General features: G+C 35.5%; 2 protein-coding genes across 5 annotated transcripts; both read left to right on the plus strand.

The window, feature by feature from the left end:
* The first annotated feature begins 472 nt into the window (after nucleotides 1–472).
* On the plus strand, nucleotides 473–4323 carry epdr1 (ependymin related 1). 2 transcript variants are annotated; one of them, XM_051699918.1, is made up of 4 exons: nucleotides 473–1202; nucleotides 1604–1658; nucleotides 1766–1974; nucleotides 2147–4323. In XM_051699918.1, exons 1-4 carry the CDS (start codon nucleotides 968–970, stop codon nucleotides 2335–2337), a joined length of 690 nt encoding a protein of 229 aa, XP_051555878.1. In that variant the 5' UTR covers nucleotides 473–967; the 3' UTR covers nucleotides 2338–4323. The 2 variants fall into 2 exon arrangements, with proteins under 2 accessions (XP_051555878.1, XP_051555879.1); XM_051699919.1 differs by lacking the exon at nucleotides 1604–1658 and having other exon boundaries at nucleotides 476–1209.
* A 1529-nt stretch (nucleotides 4324–5852) lies between these two features.
* On the plus strand, nucleotides 5853–19383 carry stard3nl (STARD3 N-terminal like). Of its 3 annotated transcripts, XM_051700772.1 has the most exons (10): nucleotides 5870–5980; nucleotides 8050–8192; nucleotides 10226–10491; nucleotides 11000–11077; nucleotides 11886–11963; nucleotides 13165–13218; nucleotides 13307–13424; nucleotides 14205–14303; nucleotides 17637–17692; nucleotides 17788–19383. In XM_051700772.1, the coding sequence occupies exons 3-9, from the start codon at nucleotides 10288–10290 to the stop codon at nucleotides 17687–17689; spliced, it is 684 nt and encodes a 227-aa protein (XP_051556732.1). In that variant the 5' UTR covers nucleotides 5870–5980; nucleotides 8050–8192; nucleotides 10226–10287; the 3' UTR covers nucleotides 17690–17692; nucleotides 17788–19383. The 3 variants fall into 3 exon arrangements, with proteins under 3 accessions (XP_051556734.1, XP_051556732.1, XP_051556735.1); XM_051700774.1 differs by lacking the exon at nucleotides 8050–8192 and having other exon boundaries at nucleotides 5853–5980; XM_051700775.1 differs by lacking the exon at nucleotides 11000–11077.
* Nucleotides 19384–19684: the final 301 nt, after the last annotated feature.

The following is a 19684-nucleotide window of genomic DNA, read 5'->3' on the forward strand; positions in this document are numbered from 1 at the left end:
AAAGTAATTAATTACTAACTACTAATTACATCTTCTACTGTGTAATTAGATTACTGTATAATTACTCTGTCTGAAAAGTAAGTGCATTACTTATTTCTAATTATTTTCTAAAAACCCTCGACCAGATGAAAAATACAAGGATTGACTCGAAACTGTTCTTTTAATTCTTTCAAATAAATCATATAAAATCAAATAAATTATTCATGAACTGGCCAAAGAATTTAAGGGGGCTGTGTTAAATTAGAACACACATATTTTAACATTAGACATTAAATTTATATTTTAAATTCACTATTGTTTTATATAGAATTGTTCTATAGTCTATAAAGTATTTAACACAATTACATCAGAAGTAACTGTAATTAAATTACTTAATCCCTTTACTTTTTTCAACGAAAAAGTAATTTAATTACAGTAATTAATTACTTAGTAATACATTACACCCATCACTGATCATGTAAAACATTAAATCAGTGCACGGATTATAATGTATAATATAATGTTTATAATATTGATGTAGAACTATATTATATTATATGAATTGTATGATTTGTTTTATGATATAATTATTATTTATAATCATAATATTGATCATTCATAACGCTCTGAATTATATTTTGCTTTAAAATTCACAGAAGATAAATATAATTTAAAACATAAATAAAAAGAATGTATTACTTATTCAAATATAGTGCATATTTTAATATGTTTAATATTTGTTATATATTGGAATAATAGCTACTGCTGATACATAACCGTGTGGGCTTTTCATAGGCATATGGTTGGATATTTGGCCAATCGCTGTTTCCGACGTGTTTGTGACGATGCTGAGCTGGGCTCTGTGTATTTGGATTAGGCACCAGTGCAAATCTTGGCCGTACAAACGAGACTATACTGTACTCCAAGCATAGGCCTTCTTTTATGAATACTTTTATTTTCATTTAATTATTGCCTTGCACCAATAGACATGTCAGGCTTGTGTGTCTTTGTGCTTGCATTCTGCTGGTCGATGATGGTACCGTGCATGGGTTATCCGTCGTCAGTAGCGGCACCGGCGCAGCCCTGTCTCGCCCCGTTACAATGGGAGGGTCGGACCGTTGAATATGACCACAGTACTGGAAGAAATACACGGGCAGCGGTCTCCTATGATGCACAGAATCAACGAATTAGGGTCCTAGAACAGAAGACAGGACACACACCCTGTAAGAAGTACGCATTTATAAAATATTATTCATTTGGACAATTTCATGTGTTCTAAAAGTGTTGTTGTGGTTTGTTTACAGAATGCGCTGCGTTGAACTGTCCGACTATCATTGTGCTGTATTATATATATATATATATATATATATATATATATATATATATATATATATATATATAGTAGTTAGTAAGTTATATAGTTAATAGTTATATATAGGCACTGTGTGTGTGTGTGTGTGTGTGTGTGTGTGTGTGTGTGTGTGTGTGTATATACACACACACACACACACACACAGTGCCTATATATAACTATTAACTATATAACTTACTAACTACTATAATATATATATATGCTCTTTTTTAATCTCAATTAAGTAGTTTTAGGTACATTTGTACTACACAGATATACATGGACATAAGGAATACAGAATAGTAGAAATAAGAATGACTACCAAAAGGTTTGTGCTCTATATAGTTCAACTGCATTAAAACAAAACTTTCTTTTTTCTTTTTTTTTTCTACTTTACTTTTTGTATTTACAATAATTGTATTGTATTTCTTTGAGGTTCTTTGAGTACATCTACCTGTTCAAGAGTGGAGTGCTTTTCCAGATTGAACAAGTTACTAAGAAGTGTGCAAAGATTGCGCTGACTGAGGCCTGGGACCCTTATGATATACCTCTGAACTCCACATATGAGGACCAGTACTTTATCGGTGGACCTGGAGACATGATTGAAGTTCAAGAATGGTCTGATCGGAAACCAGCTCGCAAAAGTATGATTATGCCATGTATTTTACATTTGTGGGACATAATGTTTTATTTTTATGTTAGAAACTCAAAGGAGACTATAATACATCTAATACCATCATAATCCAAAAATGCAATTCTTTGGTGCGTGTCTACAAACATAGCAAACTGAAAGATTTCTGTGTGGATCTTTTACAGATGAAGCTTGGGTAGGTGTGTACACTTTGAATGACTGCTATCCCGTGCAAGAGACGTACACCAAGAACAGTAGTGTGACCACTTCCACTCGCTTCTTTGACCTTCATCTGGGCATCAGTGACCCTGGAGTGTTCATCCCACCCAGCACCTGCCAATCAGCACTGTCTGAGAAGATGACTACTGACTGCTGAATATATCATTGGTCTCTGGTCCTCATTAATGCACCTGGGCTTTGCATTACATGCTCAAAATAGATTTACCAGTATAGACAGCTTAAAATGACAGCTTTTCAATTAACCAATATTACACTAAAAAGAACACATGAAATAAGTGCAGTTACTGTAAACAAACATAACTTTAAAATCAACCAAAAAGTCAGTTTATAGACTTTGAGTTAAAATGTGAACTATGCTACATACAGTGCTCAAAAGTTTGCAAGCCCTGGCAGAAATTGTGAAATTTTGGCATTGATTTTGAAAATATGACTGATCATGCAAAAAATCACTGATCATGTCTTTTATTTAAGGATAGTGATCATATGAAGCCATTTATCATCACATAGTTGTTTGGCTCCTTTTTAAATCATAATGATAACAGAAATCACCGAAATGGCCCTGATCAGAAGTTTACATACCCTTGAATGTTTGGCCTTGTTACAGACACACAAGGTGACACAAACAGGTTTAAATGGCAATTAAAGGTTAATTTCCCACACCTGTGGCTTTTTAAAATGCAATTAGTGTCTGTGTATAAATATTCAATGAGTTTGTTAGCTCTCACGTGGATGCACTGAGCAGGCTAGATACTGAGCCATGGGGAGCAGAAAAGAACTGTCAAAAGACCCGCGTAACAAGGTAATGGAACTTTATAAAGATGGAAAAGGATATAAAAAGATATCAAAAGCCTTGAAAATGCCAGTCAGTACTGTTCAATCACTTAAGAAGTGGAAAATTCAGGGATCTCTTGATACCAAGCCAAGGTCAGGAAGACCAAGAAAGATTTCAGACACAACTGCCAGAAGAATTGTTTGGGATACAAAGAAAAACCCACAGGTAACCTCAGGAGAAATACAGGCTGCTCTGGAAAAAGATGTTGTGGTTGTTTCAAGGAGCACAATACTTGTTGACCCCTCTCCAAAGACAGCGCTTATGGTTGTGACCATAAAGCTATTTTGGTCTCGTCACTCCAAATTACAGTGAGCCAGAAGCTGTGAGGCGGGTCAAGGTGTTGTCGGGCATATTGTAACTGGGCTTTTTTGTGGCATTGCCGCAGTAAAGGCTTCTTTCTGGCAACTCGACCATGCAGCTCATTTTTGTTCAAGTATCGTCATATTGTGCTCCTTGAAACAACCACACCGTCTTGGCTTGGTATCAAGAGATCCCTGAATTTTCCACTTCTTAAGTGATTGAACAGTACTGACTGGCATTTTCAAGGCTTTGGATATATTTTTATATCCTTTTTCATCTTTATAAAGTTCCATTACCCTGTTACGCAGGAATTTGACAGTTTTTTTGCATGGTCAGTCATATTTTCAAAATCAATGCCAAAATTTCACAATTTCTGCCAGGGTATGCAGACTTTTGAGCACAACTGTATATAATTTAAGCCTCATTTATATTTTAATGCCACATTCTGGACAAACTATATGGTGTTCTGCTGAGCCTCAGTGGGCTAATGTAGTACTTTATTTTTGGTTTTACTATTAATTATGAGTTCTGCTACATTTTATCATTATTATTTATTTTATTTTGCCTTAAAGCTGATTTAAAGTGTGGATACATATAATTTCAAAAATTTTGTTTATAGTTGTTGAAGAAATCTCTAGACTTCAATGTTGATTTCAGTAAATAGTGTTTACCTCACTACTAATGTTGTAAATTTATTTAAATTTATCAAACATATACATTGACATTAATCAAGGATATTTTGCCTGAAAAAGACTATATACTGATACTGTAGTAGCTGTAGCTGAGTACATCAGATTCTGTGTTTTGTGACAGTGCTGGTCTCCAATTACAATCTGTAGAGGTGTGAAATAAACACCCGACCTTTCCAAGCTATCTTGATGATTAACATCACAATAGAAAATGTGACAAAGTAATGTTATGAGGTAATGTTTGCTTAGATTGCATCTTGAAAGCATATGTGAATACAAAATAAATGGGTCAATAATGTGATGCTAATTTTTTGTCCGGATCTATTAAGTTATTCAAAAATACATAAAAAATGCAATTCACACATAAGAATTACTTGAATACAAAAAATAAAATAAAATAATAATAATTAAACCAAAATAGACACAAAGATTGCATTTCTAGAAACTTGACACGTTTTAACCTTCCTATACTTTTCGGTCATTTTTGACCGAATATTTTTCCCCGGTGTAATAAAAATAGGTTTGTTTATCAAAGCGGCACATTACATAGTGACTTTTCCTCCACTTGCCATCTGAACACACACAAAAAATGTGTCTAAGTGGTCATAAAAAAATAATTAAAAAAATATAAAAAGCAACACCTTTGCTGTCCGTGGTCAAAATTGACCAACTAAGTGAAAGGGGAAATGAATAGGAAATGAATGGGGAAAACTAAAAACAGCTATTTTTTTTTATTTGTCAAATACAATGTATAAATTGGCCACAATGCAGAAAAAACACACACAGAAATGAAAGGGCGAGACTTTACAACATGCAGAGTGCAAAACACCCACACAAACGCTCTCACGCAAGCATACAGAGAACAAATAACAAAGTCTGAGTCTTCTATTTTATACACTAATTGATTTTTCACAGTCCATTGCTGTTGATTTCTGTTTATTACTGTCCATTTTCTTGACATTATTATTAATTTACATTAAGTGATTATTATTATTATTTGATGTTTTTGAAGTCAGGTTTGACTGTAAGCATAATGTGACATTATTGCAAACTGTTACTTTGACAAATAATAGTTTGATAATGGCTACATATATATATATATATATATATATATATATATATATATATATATATATATATATATATATAAATTCATTACTTGTGGTAAAATTTTGAATTACAACATAATAGATGGCTGCATAGAACACTGCAGCCATCTACTTGCTATTATTGTAATTACACGATTTTCAAGTCATGTTATTTTTCTTTTTTCACCAGATGGCATCAGTCTGCCCCCAATACATGACACATTCTCATGTTTTCTTCATGTTTCAACTTATAGAAGTGGAGGTTTTTCCTGTTTTGAAGTTAAATAAATGTGCTTATTTGCATGTGTAAATGAATGGTGAAATCGAGAAAATTATATGTAAATAAGAAAAACACAAAACATTAAATCCCAAAAGAAGTGCATAATTTTATTGTTTTTAGTTCAGGAAAGAAGAAATGTTATCATTTCTTTAAAAATAAAAATTGTGCTGTGTCCGGTCAAAAATGACCACGGACAGCAAAGCAGCTCTATTTGATCAGAATAGCAGGGTTAAACTAAATTTTTTAAATATTTCTCATTTGTTTTTATCATTTAGGGCAACCTTATTTGTTTATGACCCAAATATAATTTGTTGTCAGATGTTGTCTAATGTTTATCTGATGCTGTTGCTGTAGTATGACTGAACATCTCCTAAATTACAAACTGAGTAGCTGTAGTTCTGATACACTTCTAGATTCTACTACACATCCCAGAATTCCCTTTGCAAAACAACAATGACAGTTTCCTGTCCGACTGAAACCGAAATCATCAGATGGTGCGGGTGTGTTTTACCAACACAACGAGATGATCGTTCAGTGATCTCTTGAGCGGCTGTAATGTAACGCTAACATTCATGGGATTATAAACGAAGGTAAGCAACACAATCGCTTTAACATTAAGTTTTGAATTCAAAGCTGATGTGACAACAGTGACTGAACAATGATGAACCAGAGCTGGCAGATAAACAGGGTTGACTTGAAACAGCCGGGGAGATTGTTTTCAGGAGGGTTAGTGACTTGGTTGTCTCGCTTTATGTCGTTTTTAGTTTGCAAGTTAGTAATATGTTATGTGTAATCATAACACTGTATTGCACATTTTGAGATGTTTCTATTATAGCATTTGTAGCATTGTACTGCTAGCTCCTAGTATGCAGATTGGTTTGAAATAGCCACTTCACAAAACATAAACACACTGACTAATACTTCAGTGTCTGATGTAGTTAATTAATTCGTGTACTTTGTTTTACTAACGATTTTATAAACGAACCATGCTCATTCTATAATAATCATACTGCAATTCGAGCCTTAGATAAAGCAACAAAGTTATTTTTCACTTACAAATCGTTAACCATGTTGTCAGTAAGGCCTAGGTAGTCTATAATTATAAACTTCACAGCATAAGGAAGTTAATGATCTGGGGGTGCTTCAGCAAGGCTGGAATCAGACAGATTCGTCTTTGTGAAAGACACATGAATCAAGCCACGTACAAGGTTATCCTGGAAGAAAACTTGTTTCCTTCCACTCTGACAATGTTCCCCAACTCTGAGGATTGGTTTTCAAGCAGAACAATGCTCCATGCCACACAGCCAAGTCAATCAAGGTGTGGATGGAGGACCACCCGATCAAAACCCTGTCTTGGCCAGCCCAATCTCCAGACCTGAACCCCATTGAAAAACCTCTGGAATATGATCAAGAGGAAGATGGATGGCCACAAGCCATCAAACAAAGCTGAGCTTTTTGAAATTTTGCACCAGGAGTGGCAGCGGTCTCTTACTTTTTTCCAGAGCTATATATATATATATATATAATGTATATGTATGTATGTATGTATGTATATACAGTTGAAGTCAGAAGTTTGCATACACCTTAGCCAAATACATTTTCACAATTCCTGACATTTAATCGTAGAATACATTCCCTGTCTTAGGTCAGTTAGGATCACTATTTTAAGTATGTGAAATGTCAGAATAATAGTAGAGAGAATTATTTCAGCTTTTATTACTTTCATCACATTCCAGTGGGTTAGACATTTACATACACTTTGTTAGTATTTGGTAGCATTGCCTTTAAATTGTTTAACTTGGGTAAAACTTTTTGGGTAGCCTTCCACAAACTTCTCACAATAAGCTGCTGGAATTTTGGCCCATTCCTCCAGACAGAACTGGTGTAACTGAGTCAGGTTTGTAGGCCTCCTTGCTCGCACACACTTTTTCAGTTCTGCTCACAAATTTTCTATCAGATTGAGTTCAGAGCTTTGTGATGGCTGCTCCAATACCTTGACTTTGTTGTCCTTAAGTCATTTTGCCACAACTTTGGAGGTATGCTTGGGGTCATTGTCCATTTGGAAGACCCATTTGTGACCAAGCTTTAACTTCCTGGCTGATGTCTTGAGATGTTGTTTCAATATATCCACATCATTTTCCTTCCTCATGATGCCATCTATTTTGTGAAGTGCACCAGTCCTTCCTGCAGCAAAGCACCCCCACAACATGATGCTGCCAACCCCATGCTTCATGGTTGGGATGGTGTTCTTCACCCTTTTCCCTCCAAACATAACGATGGCCATTATAGCTAAACAGTTCAATTTTAGTTTCATCAGACCAGAGGACATTTCTCCAAAAAGTAAGGTCTTTGTTCCCATGTGCACTTGCAAACTGTAGTCTGGCTTTTTTATGGTGGTTTTGGAGCAGTGGTTTCTTCCTTGCTGAGCAGCCTTTCAGGTTATGTTGATATAGGACTCATTTTACTGTGGATATAGATACATGTCTACCTGTTTCCTCCAGCATCTTCACAAGGTCCTTTGCTGTTGTTCTGGGATTGATTTGCACTTTTCGCACCAAACTATGTTCATCTCTAGGAGACAGAATGCATCTCCTTCCTGAACAGTATGATGGCTGCGTGGTCCCATGGTGTTTATACTTGCGTACTATTGTTTGTACAGATGAATGTGGTACCTTCAGGCCTTTGGAAATTGCTCCCAAAGATGAACCAGACTTCCAGAGGTCCACAATTTTTTTTCTGAGGTCTTGGCCGATTTCTTTTGATTTTCCCATGATGTAAAGTAAAGAGGCAGTGAGTTTGAAGGTAGGCCTTAAAATACATCAACAGGTACACCTCCAATTGACACCAATTAGCCTATCAGAAGCTAATTGCCTAAAGGCTTGACATCATTTTCTGGAATTTTCCAAGCTACTTAAAGGCACAGTTAACTTAGTGTATGTAAACTTCTTACCCACTGGAATTGTGATATAGTCAATAAAAGTGAAACAATCTGTCTGTAAACAGTTGTTGGAAAAATTACTCGTGTCATGCACAAAGTAGATGTCCTAAATGATTAAAATTGTAAATTAAAACTATAGTTTGCTAATCTGTGGAGTTGTTAAAAAAATTAGGTTTAATGACTTGAAGTGTGTGTGTAAACTTCTGACTTCAACTGCACATATATATATACAGTGTATATATATATATATATATATATATATATATATATATATATATATATATATATATATATATATATATATATATATTTGCCTGTTTTGAGGAATTCCTACAGGGAAAAGCCTGCCAGGTTTACCCAGGCTTGAAAATCATGCAGTGCAACCTGTGAAGTCATGAAAATTCCTTTGCTTATTGTTTTTCAGTAAATGAGGTCAGTAAGAGGAACTTAATGACCAAACAGTCATTCACTGTTCTTTTAAATGCTCAGCTTGTTCTTAAATGTTTTTTGGGAAACCTGATGATGTTCCTGATAAGACTCGCTGTGCTATTTTTTACTGTGACAACAACACCATTATTATGCTTAGGTTGTTTACTTTTTTGTGTATTTACCTCCTGAGACCTGAGCGTGACTGCTGTGTGAATTTCTATTTCCATTTTTGATTTGTAACTAGTAGCACATAAAATTAAAAAAAAAAAAAATTCTAGACCAAATAGTTTTCCTAAAATTTGATGTCAACATATGTGGACAGTGGGACCAAATTGTGGAATTTTAAATAATACCAATGTATATAAAGTCTGACTTTTTTTTTATATATTTTTTTTTATCAAATATTTATTATGTTTCCAGGAGTGTTGGTTATTCATGTTTTTGAGATGTTACAGACATTACATCAGAAATTAGCATAAATAACTCTGATTGCATCATCCAGTCACTACCAACCATTTTAAAATAAAATTAGACATTATACATTCTGAATCTATGAACTGTTTACCATTGTCCCATGTATGCCAAACATGTTGCAGCCTGAAACTAAACTTTTGGTCAGATTTTAGGAGTGAATGCATTTAGCTGCATAGAAAAGCTATAGGATTCTCCCTTGCTCCCTATTTAGTGATTGACTTAACCTCCAGTGTGCTGTCTGTCTGCACTGGTCTCAGAACAGTTCAAAATGCACCTTATTTTCATCCTAACTCCATATAAAGCCTCTGAGGTTACCCCATGTGACTCTACCCTCCCTAGCAACCAGGCCTTAAGAGACCTGGCTGGAGTCACTCAGCACGCCCTGGGATTCGAACTAGCGAACTCCAGGGGTGGTAGCCAGCGTATTTTACCACTGAGCTACCCAGGCCCACTTAAGAACCACTTAGATTAGTGGTTCTTAACTTTGGTGCTTTAGCTTCAGGACTCAGATTTTACATTGGACATCAAGTGGCACTCAAAATGGTACCAAAATTGTTTATTGTACAAAATAAACAAAAATGTCTGTAGAATCTGAAATGGAAATGTTTTAATTTTACCTGCTTAATATCAAGTGACAGATGAATTTGCGCCAAAACACTATCGAATTTGAGTGGACGCACTGCCTTTGACGTTGATAAGTCTGTTTATTTTGAAATCCAACTCTGCATGATTAAATGATTAGCATTTTTTTTTTTTACCCACCAGTTGAGAACCATTGGTCTAGACTGAAAAGTGCTTTAGCATGTTAATGTTTCCTCAGTTCTCTCTTTTGTGTCTTTTGACTATATTCACTTACGGACTGTACAGGATATTTGATGGTTTTGTTGATATAAAGTAGCCATAAAGGCCTGATCATATGACAGCAATAACTATAAACATTTGATCACCTCTTGCCACTGTGTGAAATGTCTCAACTGACTGTGTGTCCTTTCAGAACTAGGCATGACGACAGAGTCTGACTCTCCAGAACAGTGAGTGTGAATAGAGTGACAAGTCATGGACAGCCAATGCAGCAGCAGTGTGGGTTCACGGGCCACGGTAGCGGGCGTGGTCTCCATTAACTCCACCCCCATTTCTGCCCGTGTCGAGTCCTATGAAGCAGGAGAGAAAAAGTGCATCTCTGATGTCCGAAGGACCTTCTGCCTGTTCGTGACCTTTGACCTTTTGTTCGTCACCTTGCTGTGGATCATTGAGCTCAATGTATGTTTGTTTTTTTGTGTTTCTCCTAGTTTATTAAAAGAGTTGCATGTGAAGCACAAATCACCATCTCTTTAAAATGCGGTATTTGGAAAAAAAATTGTTTTTATTGGACTAGATACAACATTATAGGGATGGTTCACACAAAGGTTAAACATTGTCATCATTTACTCCCCTTCATTATGTTCTAAACCCGTAGAAAAAGTTAGGCAGAATGTTAGTGACTCAGTCACCATTCACTTTTTATTGCATTTTATTTTCTCTCCATACAATGAAAGTGAATGGTGATTGAGGCTGTCATTCTGCCTAACATCTCCTTTTGTGTTCAGCGGAAGGAAGAAAGACATATGAGTTTGGAACAACATGAGGGTAAGTAAACAATGACAGAATTTTTAAATCTTTAGGTGAACTATCTCTTTAAGCATATCCCACTTGTTCAATGGCAACAGTTGCACTACATTCTAGTTAAATGTTTAGTAAAGATCATTCTTTTTTGTCTGTCCTCCTCTAGGACAGTGATGGTATACAACATCAGCTGGAGAAAGAGGTGTTACACTATGATTACCACAAATCTTTTTTTGACATATTTGTAAGTAATAAGCCTATACACTATCATCTATTGCCAAAACAAAGTCACATGTACACAAATAAATGGCACCAGCTTTTTAAAATATATTCTATTTTCGGTGGAGTTCAGTTTAGAATGGAAATCACCAGCATTTCAACCATGAAGGTGTGAATTCAGATGAAACTGCTGGGGTAAAATGTCAGGACACGTCCCTCCCACACTTCCCTTTTCAAGACTTTTCTAATTAACATAGATTACCTCATTCACACCTCTTTTATACTAAACAGTCTCTCTGTCCAGTATCTCTTAGATTACTGTGATCAAACGATGGACTGTTGTCCTTGAATTCATCCCTTCAATTTTGTGTCACATGCTTATATGTTGTTATATTTCCTTGATGCACATGTGTGGGCGTCCTTTGTTGCACTTACGTATAGTGTGTGTTTATTCTTTTACTTATGGATAATATGGATCCTTTATGTATACATGTTTCTGCCTTAGTGTGATACAGGGTTTAAAAATAAGGCAATGTTATATTTGTTGATAAGCAATAACAGGTTTTATTTTAAAAGAACTTGAAATTCAGGAAGTAAGCTGGTTTCTAGACTTTGCCCTGTAAGTTTGGCCTAGATTTATGCTAATACCATGTGATCCTTTGATGTAAGCATTTTGAAATTGCTACCTGACTGCATTCTCTAATGCAATTAATTATTCATGTAATGTTGATGAACGTGGTTTTTAAGAGCAGTCATAACTTGTCTATCTGCACATGTGTTGGTGTTGAATGATATATTTGTTTGGTTTACAATATCTGTTGCTTTCTCCTCAGCTATTGGCAGTGTTCCGCTTTGCAGTATTGATTCTGGTGTATGCAGTGTGCAAGCTGCGCCATTGGTGGGCCATTGCAGTAAGCAGCTTTTTTTTTTTACTTTACCCTCTGCTGCCCTCCACAAGTGGGCAGTGTTGCTTTACTCTGCCCTCATTTATGCGCTGCACTAGTCAACTCAGAGAATTTTCATTGCTTCAGTCTGAATGCTAGTTAAAAGCACAAAAATGACTGAGCTGCACTTAAACATGTAGTCTAAAAAGATGTTCAAAAGTATACACATTGGGGTTTAAAAATCCATATTAAAAATCTGGGATTAAAAATCTAATTTAAACGTGGAAATAAACAAAGTTTTATAATCTTGAAAAATTGCACACAAAAAAGACACATTATGATGTAAAATGAATAAAACAGATTTAAGATTCTACACTATTTATAGGTGCTATCACCAATCAAATAAGCAAATTAGTGACATTTTAACATCTTTGACCAAAAGGCCAGATGTCCGTGCTTCCATTTGAATTATAAAATATGTTCTTTGAAACATTCTTAAATCATGCTGGGATAACATGCATCATCAGGTTTTGTGGATACTTAAGTGCATACTGTCATTAAAGCAAAAGGGAACATACCAAATTGGAAGAAATTCTGAAATTAAAGAAATATTACAATGGACGTGAAAGGGGCCAATTTTTGGAGGGTTTAAAGGCAGAAATGTTAAGCTTATAATTGTATAAAAACACTTAAATTATTTAATTAATTCTTATGTTGAATCTTGTGTATTATTTGAGCTGTAAAGCTGTTTAATTCGTCATTTTTACAGTCATTTTAGGGTTTTTGGGTTTGTTGTAATTATATTGTCATGCAACGAAGTTGTAAAATTTAATGTCATTTTATACAGAAAAGGTTAGTAAGCAAATTTATCACACTAAAATCATGTTAACACATATTGTTTACGTCTTGTGGCTATACTTTTGAAACAGTGAGTATTTTTACGTTTATGGGTTGGTCCCATTCACTTCCATTGTAAGTGCCTCACTGGAACCCAGATTTTTGCTTTTTATAAAGAAGAGGAGGGACAAGTTGAAATAATTTTTTTGGTAAACAATATTATGCCACAAATGTTGTTTACTGAGCTTAACTTGTATTGAATCTGGAATATTCCTTTAATGTTCAACTTAAACTTCAAAAATAAAAGTGCAAAATAAAAGCATTTTTACTAAAAGACTTTTGAACCCCACTGTACATTATTGTAATAGCCATTTGCATTTCTTTATTACAGATTACAACAGCCATTACCACTGGTTTCTTAATTGTAAAAGTAATTGTATCAAAGGTAGGTGCTGTTTTTCATTTTACTTTTTACTGAGATTCATAGACTTTCATAGTTCACCTTGACCAAGGATTTTCCCTCTGCTCTCCAGCTCCTGTCTCAGGGGGCATTTGGGTACTTGTTACCCATCATCTCCTTCGTCCTGGCATGGATAGAGACTTGGCTCCTGGATTTCAAAGTCCTGCCCCAGGAGGCTGGTGATGAAATCAGTAAGAGTCACATATCTAATTACTGATACAGTAAATACAGAGACAAACCATCATTAATCACTAATGGCAATAGATAATTTAACTTTGCTTTGTGCCTTTTTATTTTAGTCTCATGTGAAGTTAACCTTTATTTTATGTTCTGGTCATTTTGACCCAGACAACATTGTTAAATTTTTTATTTTATTTTTTTTACTTAATCCATTTCCAAAAGGACCAAAATTCCTTTAATTTGTTCACATATTGTATCTGAAAATCCAAAATAATTTGGACCATTTTCTTTACATTTTACTGGTTATATTTCACGTTGTTACACCTGTTGTGTTCCTGGTCAAAAATGACCGGACATTCGAAATGAATGGATTAGACTACAAAATACAGAAATATTAAGTTTTCAGGACCATCCCTGTCCTTCAGATGAGCACATACTGTATGTGGATGTGTGATTGCACACACAAAGTCCTCGGCCATATCGTTCCATGTACTCTCTTTGAGGAATATTTCAAGATCTACTTTTCATATTATGTTGTGTTTGGGCTCATTTTTTTACCAACTCTGAACATAATTGTTGAGATAACAAATTTGCAAATGATGAGAGCAAAACAGTTTTAATTTGTCAGCAAATTAAAAAGTATTATTTAAGAATTGGTAGGATCAGCTATATGCATTTTAAAGTCCAGATTCTAAACTTTGAAGTGACTGGGAACACAAAGGTGTTAGCACAAATGAACACAACACAACGGTTAATAGAATTGAGCTAACGTGTTGTGTCCTGTGTGATAGGGCATATTTCAGTGCAGAGTGCAGAAGGGAGAGAACCTCTTTTATACCCAGGACCTGTCTCAGAAGGCCAGTTCTACTCTCCTCCTGAGTCCATGGCAGGTACTAACACGACCCCAACATACAATTTGTAAAATCATATCTATAACAAGTTTCAAATGCAGTTTTTTGCAGCAATTAACCCTCAGAATTGCTACTGTATGTTTGTTTAAAGCAATTCAATATTGCCCATTTCTTTTTATCAAAATGGGTAAAAATTATAACAGTAGTTGACACTGAACTGTATCACACAGTTTTGGTTGAAGCAAAAGTTCACACAAAATTCACCCCAAAACAAAATATGCCTTAAAATTAAGATTTTTTTATAATCAGTGGTGTACTAAAACAAGGAGAAAAAATCAAATAAATCATCAATATCAATGCTTGGGTCTCTGATGGTTGAAGATCTAGCATTTAGTTCTCTGACTGCCTCAAAGATTGTTGAATTAATGTTAAACGTTTTTTGCGCGTTTATATAATTGACATTCCATCAGATTACTGTTAAAAATGAGTGAGACAGAATGTTCTCACCTCATTTATGCAACAGTAACAGGCATGCATTTTCCAGGAAATGCCACTGTCAGAGTTCAGGTGCAGTGCAGTCAGTGGTTGAGATATTAAAGGAATAATATATTTTTTAAATGTTGCAGCAGAATTACAGTGTTCAAAACAAAGCTTTGCAAAAATATGCAGACCCATAGCCAAAAAAAATCCTTTTACTAAATTACAAATCAAACATTGACATGTAGTGATCATTTTATTTCAGAGCACTGAAACCCAGAATTAATTATTTTAATGTGATAGTTTTAATGGTTAATGTGATATGAAAATATTCTTATCAGAAAAAAACAAAAAAAAACATCAACATGCGGTTTGAATAATATTTTGTAGTGTTCCCTTGGCAACAATTACTTTTTTCAGTATTATGGACTTGGACTGTACCAGGTTTGCACATTGTTCATGTGCTATTTTAGCACTTTTAAGCACCTTTTTATTTTATTTTTTAATTTTTTTAGCAAATTTGTTTCAGGTTGTTCAGGTTTAGGGCTGTCATCATTATGAAATTTGGCTGATGATTAATAGTCATACAGATAATTGTGATTATGACGAATAATTCAAGATTATAATGATTGTCATTCAAATTTTCCTACTTCAGGTGTATTTAATTTGGAATTATATAATAAAATAGCAATATGGTGCCAGACGAGCTGGTTTGAGTATTTCTGTAACTGTTGATCTCCTGGGATTTTCACACGCAACAGTCTCTAGAATTTACTTCGAATGGTGCCAAAAACAAAAAACATCCAGTGAGTGGCAGTACTGTGGATGGAAATGCCTTGTTGATGAGAGAGGTCAGTAGAGAATGGCCAGACAGGTTTGAACTGACAAAGTCTATGGTAACTCAGATAACCACTCTGTACAATTGTGGTGAGAAGAATAGCATCTCAGAGTGCTATTCTGAGATGCGGGTTGGCGCTGTTTTGGCGGCACAAGGGAGACCTACACAACATTAGGCAGGTGGTTTTAATGTTGTGGCTGATTGGTGTATATGAACCACCTCTTCAACAGGCAAGAGAATTCACATACTCAGTGGATAAGATTTACATTTATCTCTGCATTACAAGCATTGAAAATAATCCAATGCTCCGCAGCCCCTGCTGGTAATATTGCTTGATCAGTTCACTTGAGAAGAAAATGTCTTTAGACTGGATCAAAACGTTAAAATACCCAATATTTGGCAAGTAGTTTTAATGTTCTGGCTGATTGGTGGTAAGATTTCATATAAGGCCTTAAAAACTTGTAAAAGACATGACAGGGGGCCTGGGTAGCTCAGCGAATATTGACGCTGACTATCACCCCTGGAGTCACAAGTTTGAATCCAGGGTGTGCTGAGTGACTCCAGCCAGGTCTCCTAAGCAACCAAATTGGCCCGGTTGCTAGGGAGGGTAGAGTCACATGGGGTAACCTCATCGTGGTCACTATAATTTGGTTCTCACTCTCGGTTGGCCACGTGGTGAGTTGTGCATGTATGCTGTGGAGAACAGTGTGAAGCGTCCACACGTGCTATGTCTCCACAGTAACGCGCTCAACAAGCCACGTGATAAGATGCGCGGATTGACGGGTCTCAGACGCGGAGGCAACTGAGATTCGCCCTCCGCCACCCGGACTGAGGCAAGTCACTACACCAACACGAGGACTCAGAACACATTGGGAATTGGGCATTCCAAATTGGGGAGAAAAGGGGAGAAAATCACAAAAAATAAATAAATAAATGACATGACAAATAATCTTTTAAATATCAAAATATTTCCAAATACGTAAAATATGTCTCTCTTTTTGGCCAACTTTAGTCTTGGTCAATTTTTGTTTTTGGAACCCAGCCAACCTAAATAGATATTATATTTGGACATTAAATTGTGATTGGATTTTTGAGTGCACAATAATTGCAGTTAGATCAAATAACCATGTCCAGACAATTAATAAATAATCACAACAGGCCTATTTAGGTTAGTTGTATTTCTCATGTTTGGGTTCATTGTCTTGCTGAAAGATTACCTTTCCCCCAAGCCTTAGTTTTAGGCTGACATCTATTCTTGGTCTAATCACAAACTCTTTTCCCACATCATGAATGGATCATTGTTGTGATTTTTGCAAATTCAAGACATGCATTCACATGGTTCTTCTGGGGTAAAGGCTTCATTTGTACTACCTTCCCTTGTTCTCCGCTACTGAACTCTGTGGATTCTTCACATTGATCATAGGTCTGTCTGTGGCTGTACTAATAAAAGTCTTTCTAGTTTATGCAGAGAGGTTTGAGGGATATTTTTTCAATGCAGTCTCTGGGCAGATTGATGTAGTTTGCACTTCCTGGAAGTTGAATCAGCCTTGTCAACTAAGGGTCCATTCAGACCGAACACATTCTTACATTAAAAAAATCTAGATGCAGCATGACAAATGGAACAGTATGCAGGTGTCTGGAGACACGATTTTAAAATGTGAACTTTTTTGGGGGGCTGTTCAAACTAGAGGTAGACCGATATATTGGTCGATATATCTAGCACATGTTTGTATTTGAAAACCAACATAGACGGACACAAAATAGCATTCGGCCTGGACAGCCCCTAAGGCATTTCAGCTCTCTTACATTGTGTCCCTTTTCATATTTTATGCAGGTTGTTTAAATGTTATTTTGCCACAAACATCTTTGGAGTTTTCCTTGGTTGTTGTCTTTGTTGTTATATAGCTTCTATAACATCTTCTGCATTTATAGCTGTCTCCTTAGTGATACATTTTCTGCTTGTTGTATTCAAAGTACAGACAAAAACAGATATGTGATACGTTTGTTCCTTAACACTCATCACTTTCTACTCTAAATATCCTGTTTTGTTTCTGTAGACTCTGATGAAGACTTTGATGATAAACATGATCTTCAGAAGCCCATCGTCTAGCAGGTATTCAGAAGATATTTTAGGGAAAATAGCTGGCAGATTTTTCTATCAGCCAATACCTAAATCTAAATGTATTATTTATTTTGCTTTTTAATTAGGAGCTCAGGTTACAACACTGAGTTTCGAACTCATACAAAAGCCTTGTCCAGCACTGCTCAACATAAAGCTGTGTTATCGTGGGTTTGTGTGTGTGGGTGACCAGCACACAGTCACTCTGCCTTACATCCACTATTGTCATGATCAGCAGTTTGTTACTCTCAGTCTGCCCACACTGGTAATGCTCTTGGTGCAATTGTTTTTTTCTTACATCTTTTTTTGTATCTTAATTTTTCTCTACAGAACAAAACTTATTCTGTTTATTGTGCAGTAATGATTGAAAACGGTGAAAGAAGGATTTTAATGTGAACAGTACAGTGTGTATTATGAACTTAGATGATATCAGAGCTGAACATGAGAAACTTTATGAGACATGACACTTCTCATCTCTGTTTAACAACATGACTGCCATCTCACAAGTTTGTGCTGTAAGCTCTAGATGTCTGCAGAACTGTGTAATAAAGGAATAGTTCACTCAAGAATAAGGTTTCTGTCATCATTTACTCTCCTTCATGTTGTTTCAAACCCGACTTTAATCTGTGGAACTTAAAAGGAGATGTTAGGTGGAATGACAGCCTCAGTCACAGTTCACTTTAATTGTATGGACAAAAGATGCCATGAAAGTGAATGGTGACTGAGAATAACATGGTGCCTAACATCACCTTTTGTGTTCCACAGAAGAAAGAAAAAGTCATATGGGTTTGGAACAACACAAGGGTGAGTAAATGATGGCAAAATGTGTATTTTTGGGTGAACTATCCCTTTAAGAACTTTCATGCCTCTGATTTAGGACTGTGAATAGCAGTATGGTGTCAGGTCTGCACTGCCAATCATTAGTGTGTGAAGATTTAAAGTTTTTCCAGTTTTTCTTTGTTATCCTCTTTTTGTTTTTAATACTTTTGCTACCAATCTGTGTGAACGATCACAAATGTGGTAGAGGTGTGTTTAGGAAACTGTAAAATGATTTTGTTTACTTGCAAAATAAAGGACTTGATTGATTTTGCATGAAATGCTCTTAAATGAGGAGTTATATGATATGTAATGATGCGAGTATGTATTCTGTTTTTATGTTTTTGGCTCCTCATCAGTAAGCATTCTTAAACATGTAAATCATCTTAAGTAAATTAAATCTTAATTCTTTTAAAGGAATAGTTCTACCAAAAATTTTAATTCTGTCATAATTTGCTCACACACTTGTTGTTCCAAACCCATTTGACTTATTGTGTAACACAAATGGAGATGTAGGTAGAATGTTAGCTTGAGTCACCATTCATTTTATTGTATGGAAAAAAGATGGAAGGAAAGAGAAAGAAAGAAAGTAATACAGGTTTGGAACAACATGAGTGTGAGTACATGATTACATAGTTTTCATTTTTGGTTGAAATTTCCCTTTAAGTATATACGTGTGCCATGCTTACTGAATAAGGGCTTATGGACCTGATGCAGGTCTGGGACCTCCAGTTTTCTTTGTATAATTAGAGTTATGGAGAGTTATCTCCATACAGTATGTACCCATCACAAAGCTTTGAAATATGCAGAATAATGTCAGATTGTATTCTTTTTTCATTATATATTAAAACAATTACTGTTTTTATTAACTGTGTCTTTTTGTCAAGAATATGCATCAGTACGGTATGTTTTGGTGAGAAAAGCCAGCGAACGGAAACCCCTGCATGAGAGTCAGTTTGTGCTCACAAGGATGGTGCTATCAAAACTTGCTGCAACTTTCTTGCCCGCAAATAACAGCTTAGATTAGCAAGACAAACAACCTGCAGCTGCTAATAAATGATCAGCCAATCATGTGGTTAAACTACTGCATGTGTTCTTTCCAGTAAGCGCCTCCGCCTGTGGTGTGTACATACCCAACCACATTTTCCTACCACAGCAGTTTTAATCAGC

The sequence above is a fragment of the Myxocyprinus asiaticus genome, chromosome 6 (genome assembly GCF_019703515.2).
Source record: "Myxocyprinus asiaticus isolate MX2 ecotype Aquarium Trade chromosome 6, UBuf_Myxa_2, whole genome shotgun sequence".
Classification (NCBI taxonomy): domain Eukaryota; kingdom Metazoa; phylum Chordata; class Actinopteri; order Cypriniformes; family Catostomidae; genus Myxocyprinus; species Myxocyprinus asiaticus.

Coding starts and splice junctions, on each gene's coding strand:
- epdr1 (XM_051699918.1), top strand. CDS start 968: ATGTCAGGCTTGTGTGTCTTTGTGCTTGCATTCTGCTGGTCGATGATG. Junction 1,659..1,765: donor ATAAGAATGACTACCAAAAG/GTTTGTGCTCTA, acceptor TATTTCTTTGAG/GTTCTTTGAGTACATCTACC. Junction 1,975..2,146: donor TCGGAAACCAGCTCGCAAAA/GTATGATTATGC, acceptor GATCTTTTACAG/ATGAAGCTTGGGTAGGTGTG.
- stard3nl (XM_051700774.1), top strand. CDS start 10,288: ATGGACAGCCAATGCAGCAGCAGTGTGGGTTCACGGGCCACGGTAGCG. Junction 10,492..10,999: donor TGTGGATCATTGAGCTCAAT/GTATGTTTGTTT, acceptor GTCCTCCTCTAG/GACAGTGATGGTATACAACA. Junction 14,304..17,636: donor TCCTCCTGAGTCCATGGCAG/GTACTAACACGA, acceptor TTGTTTCTGTAG/ACTCTGATGAAGACTTTGAT.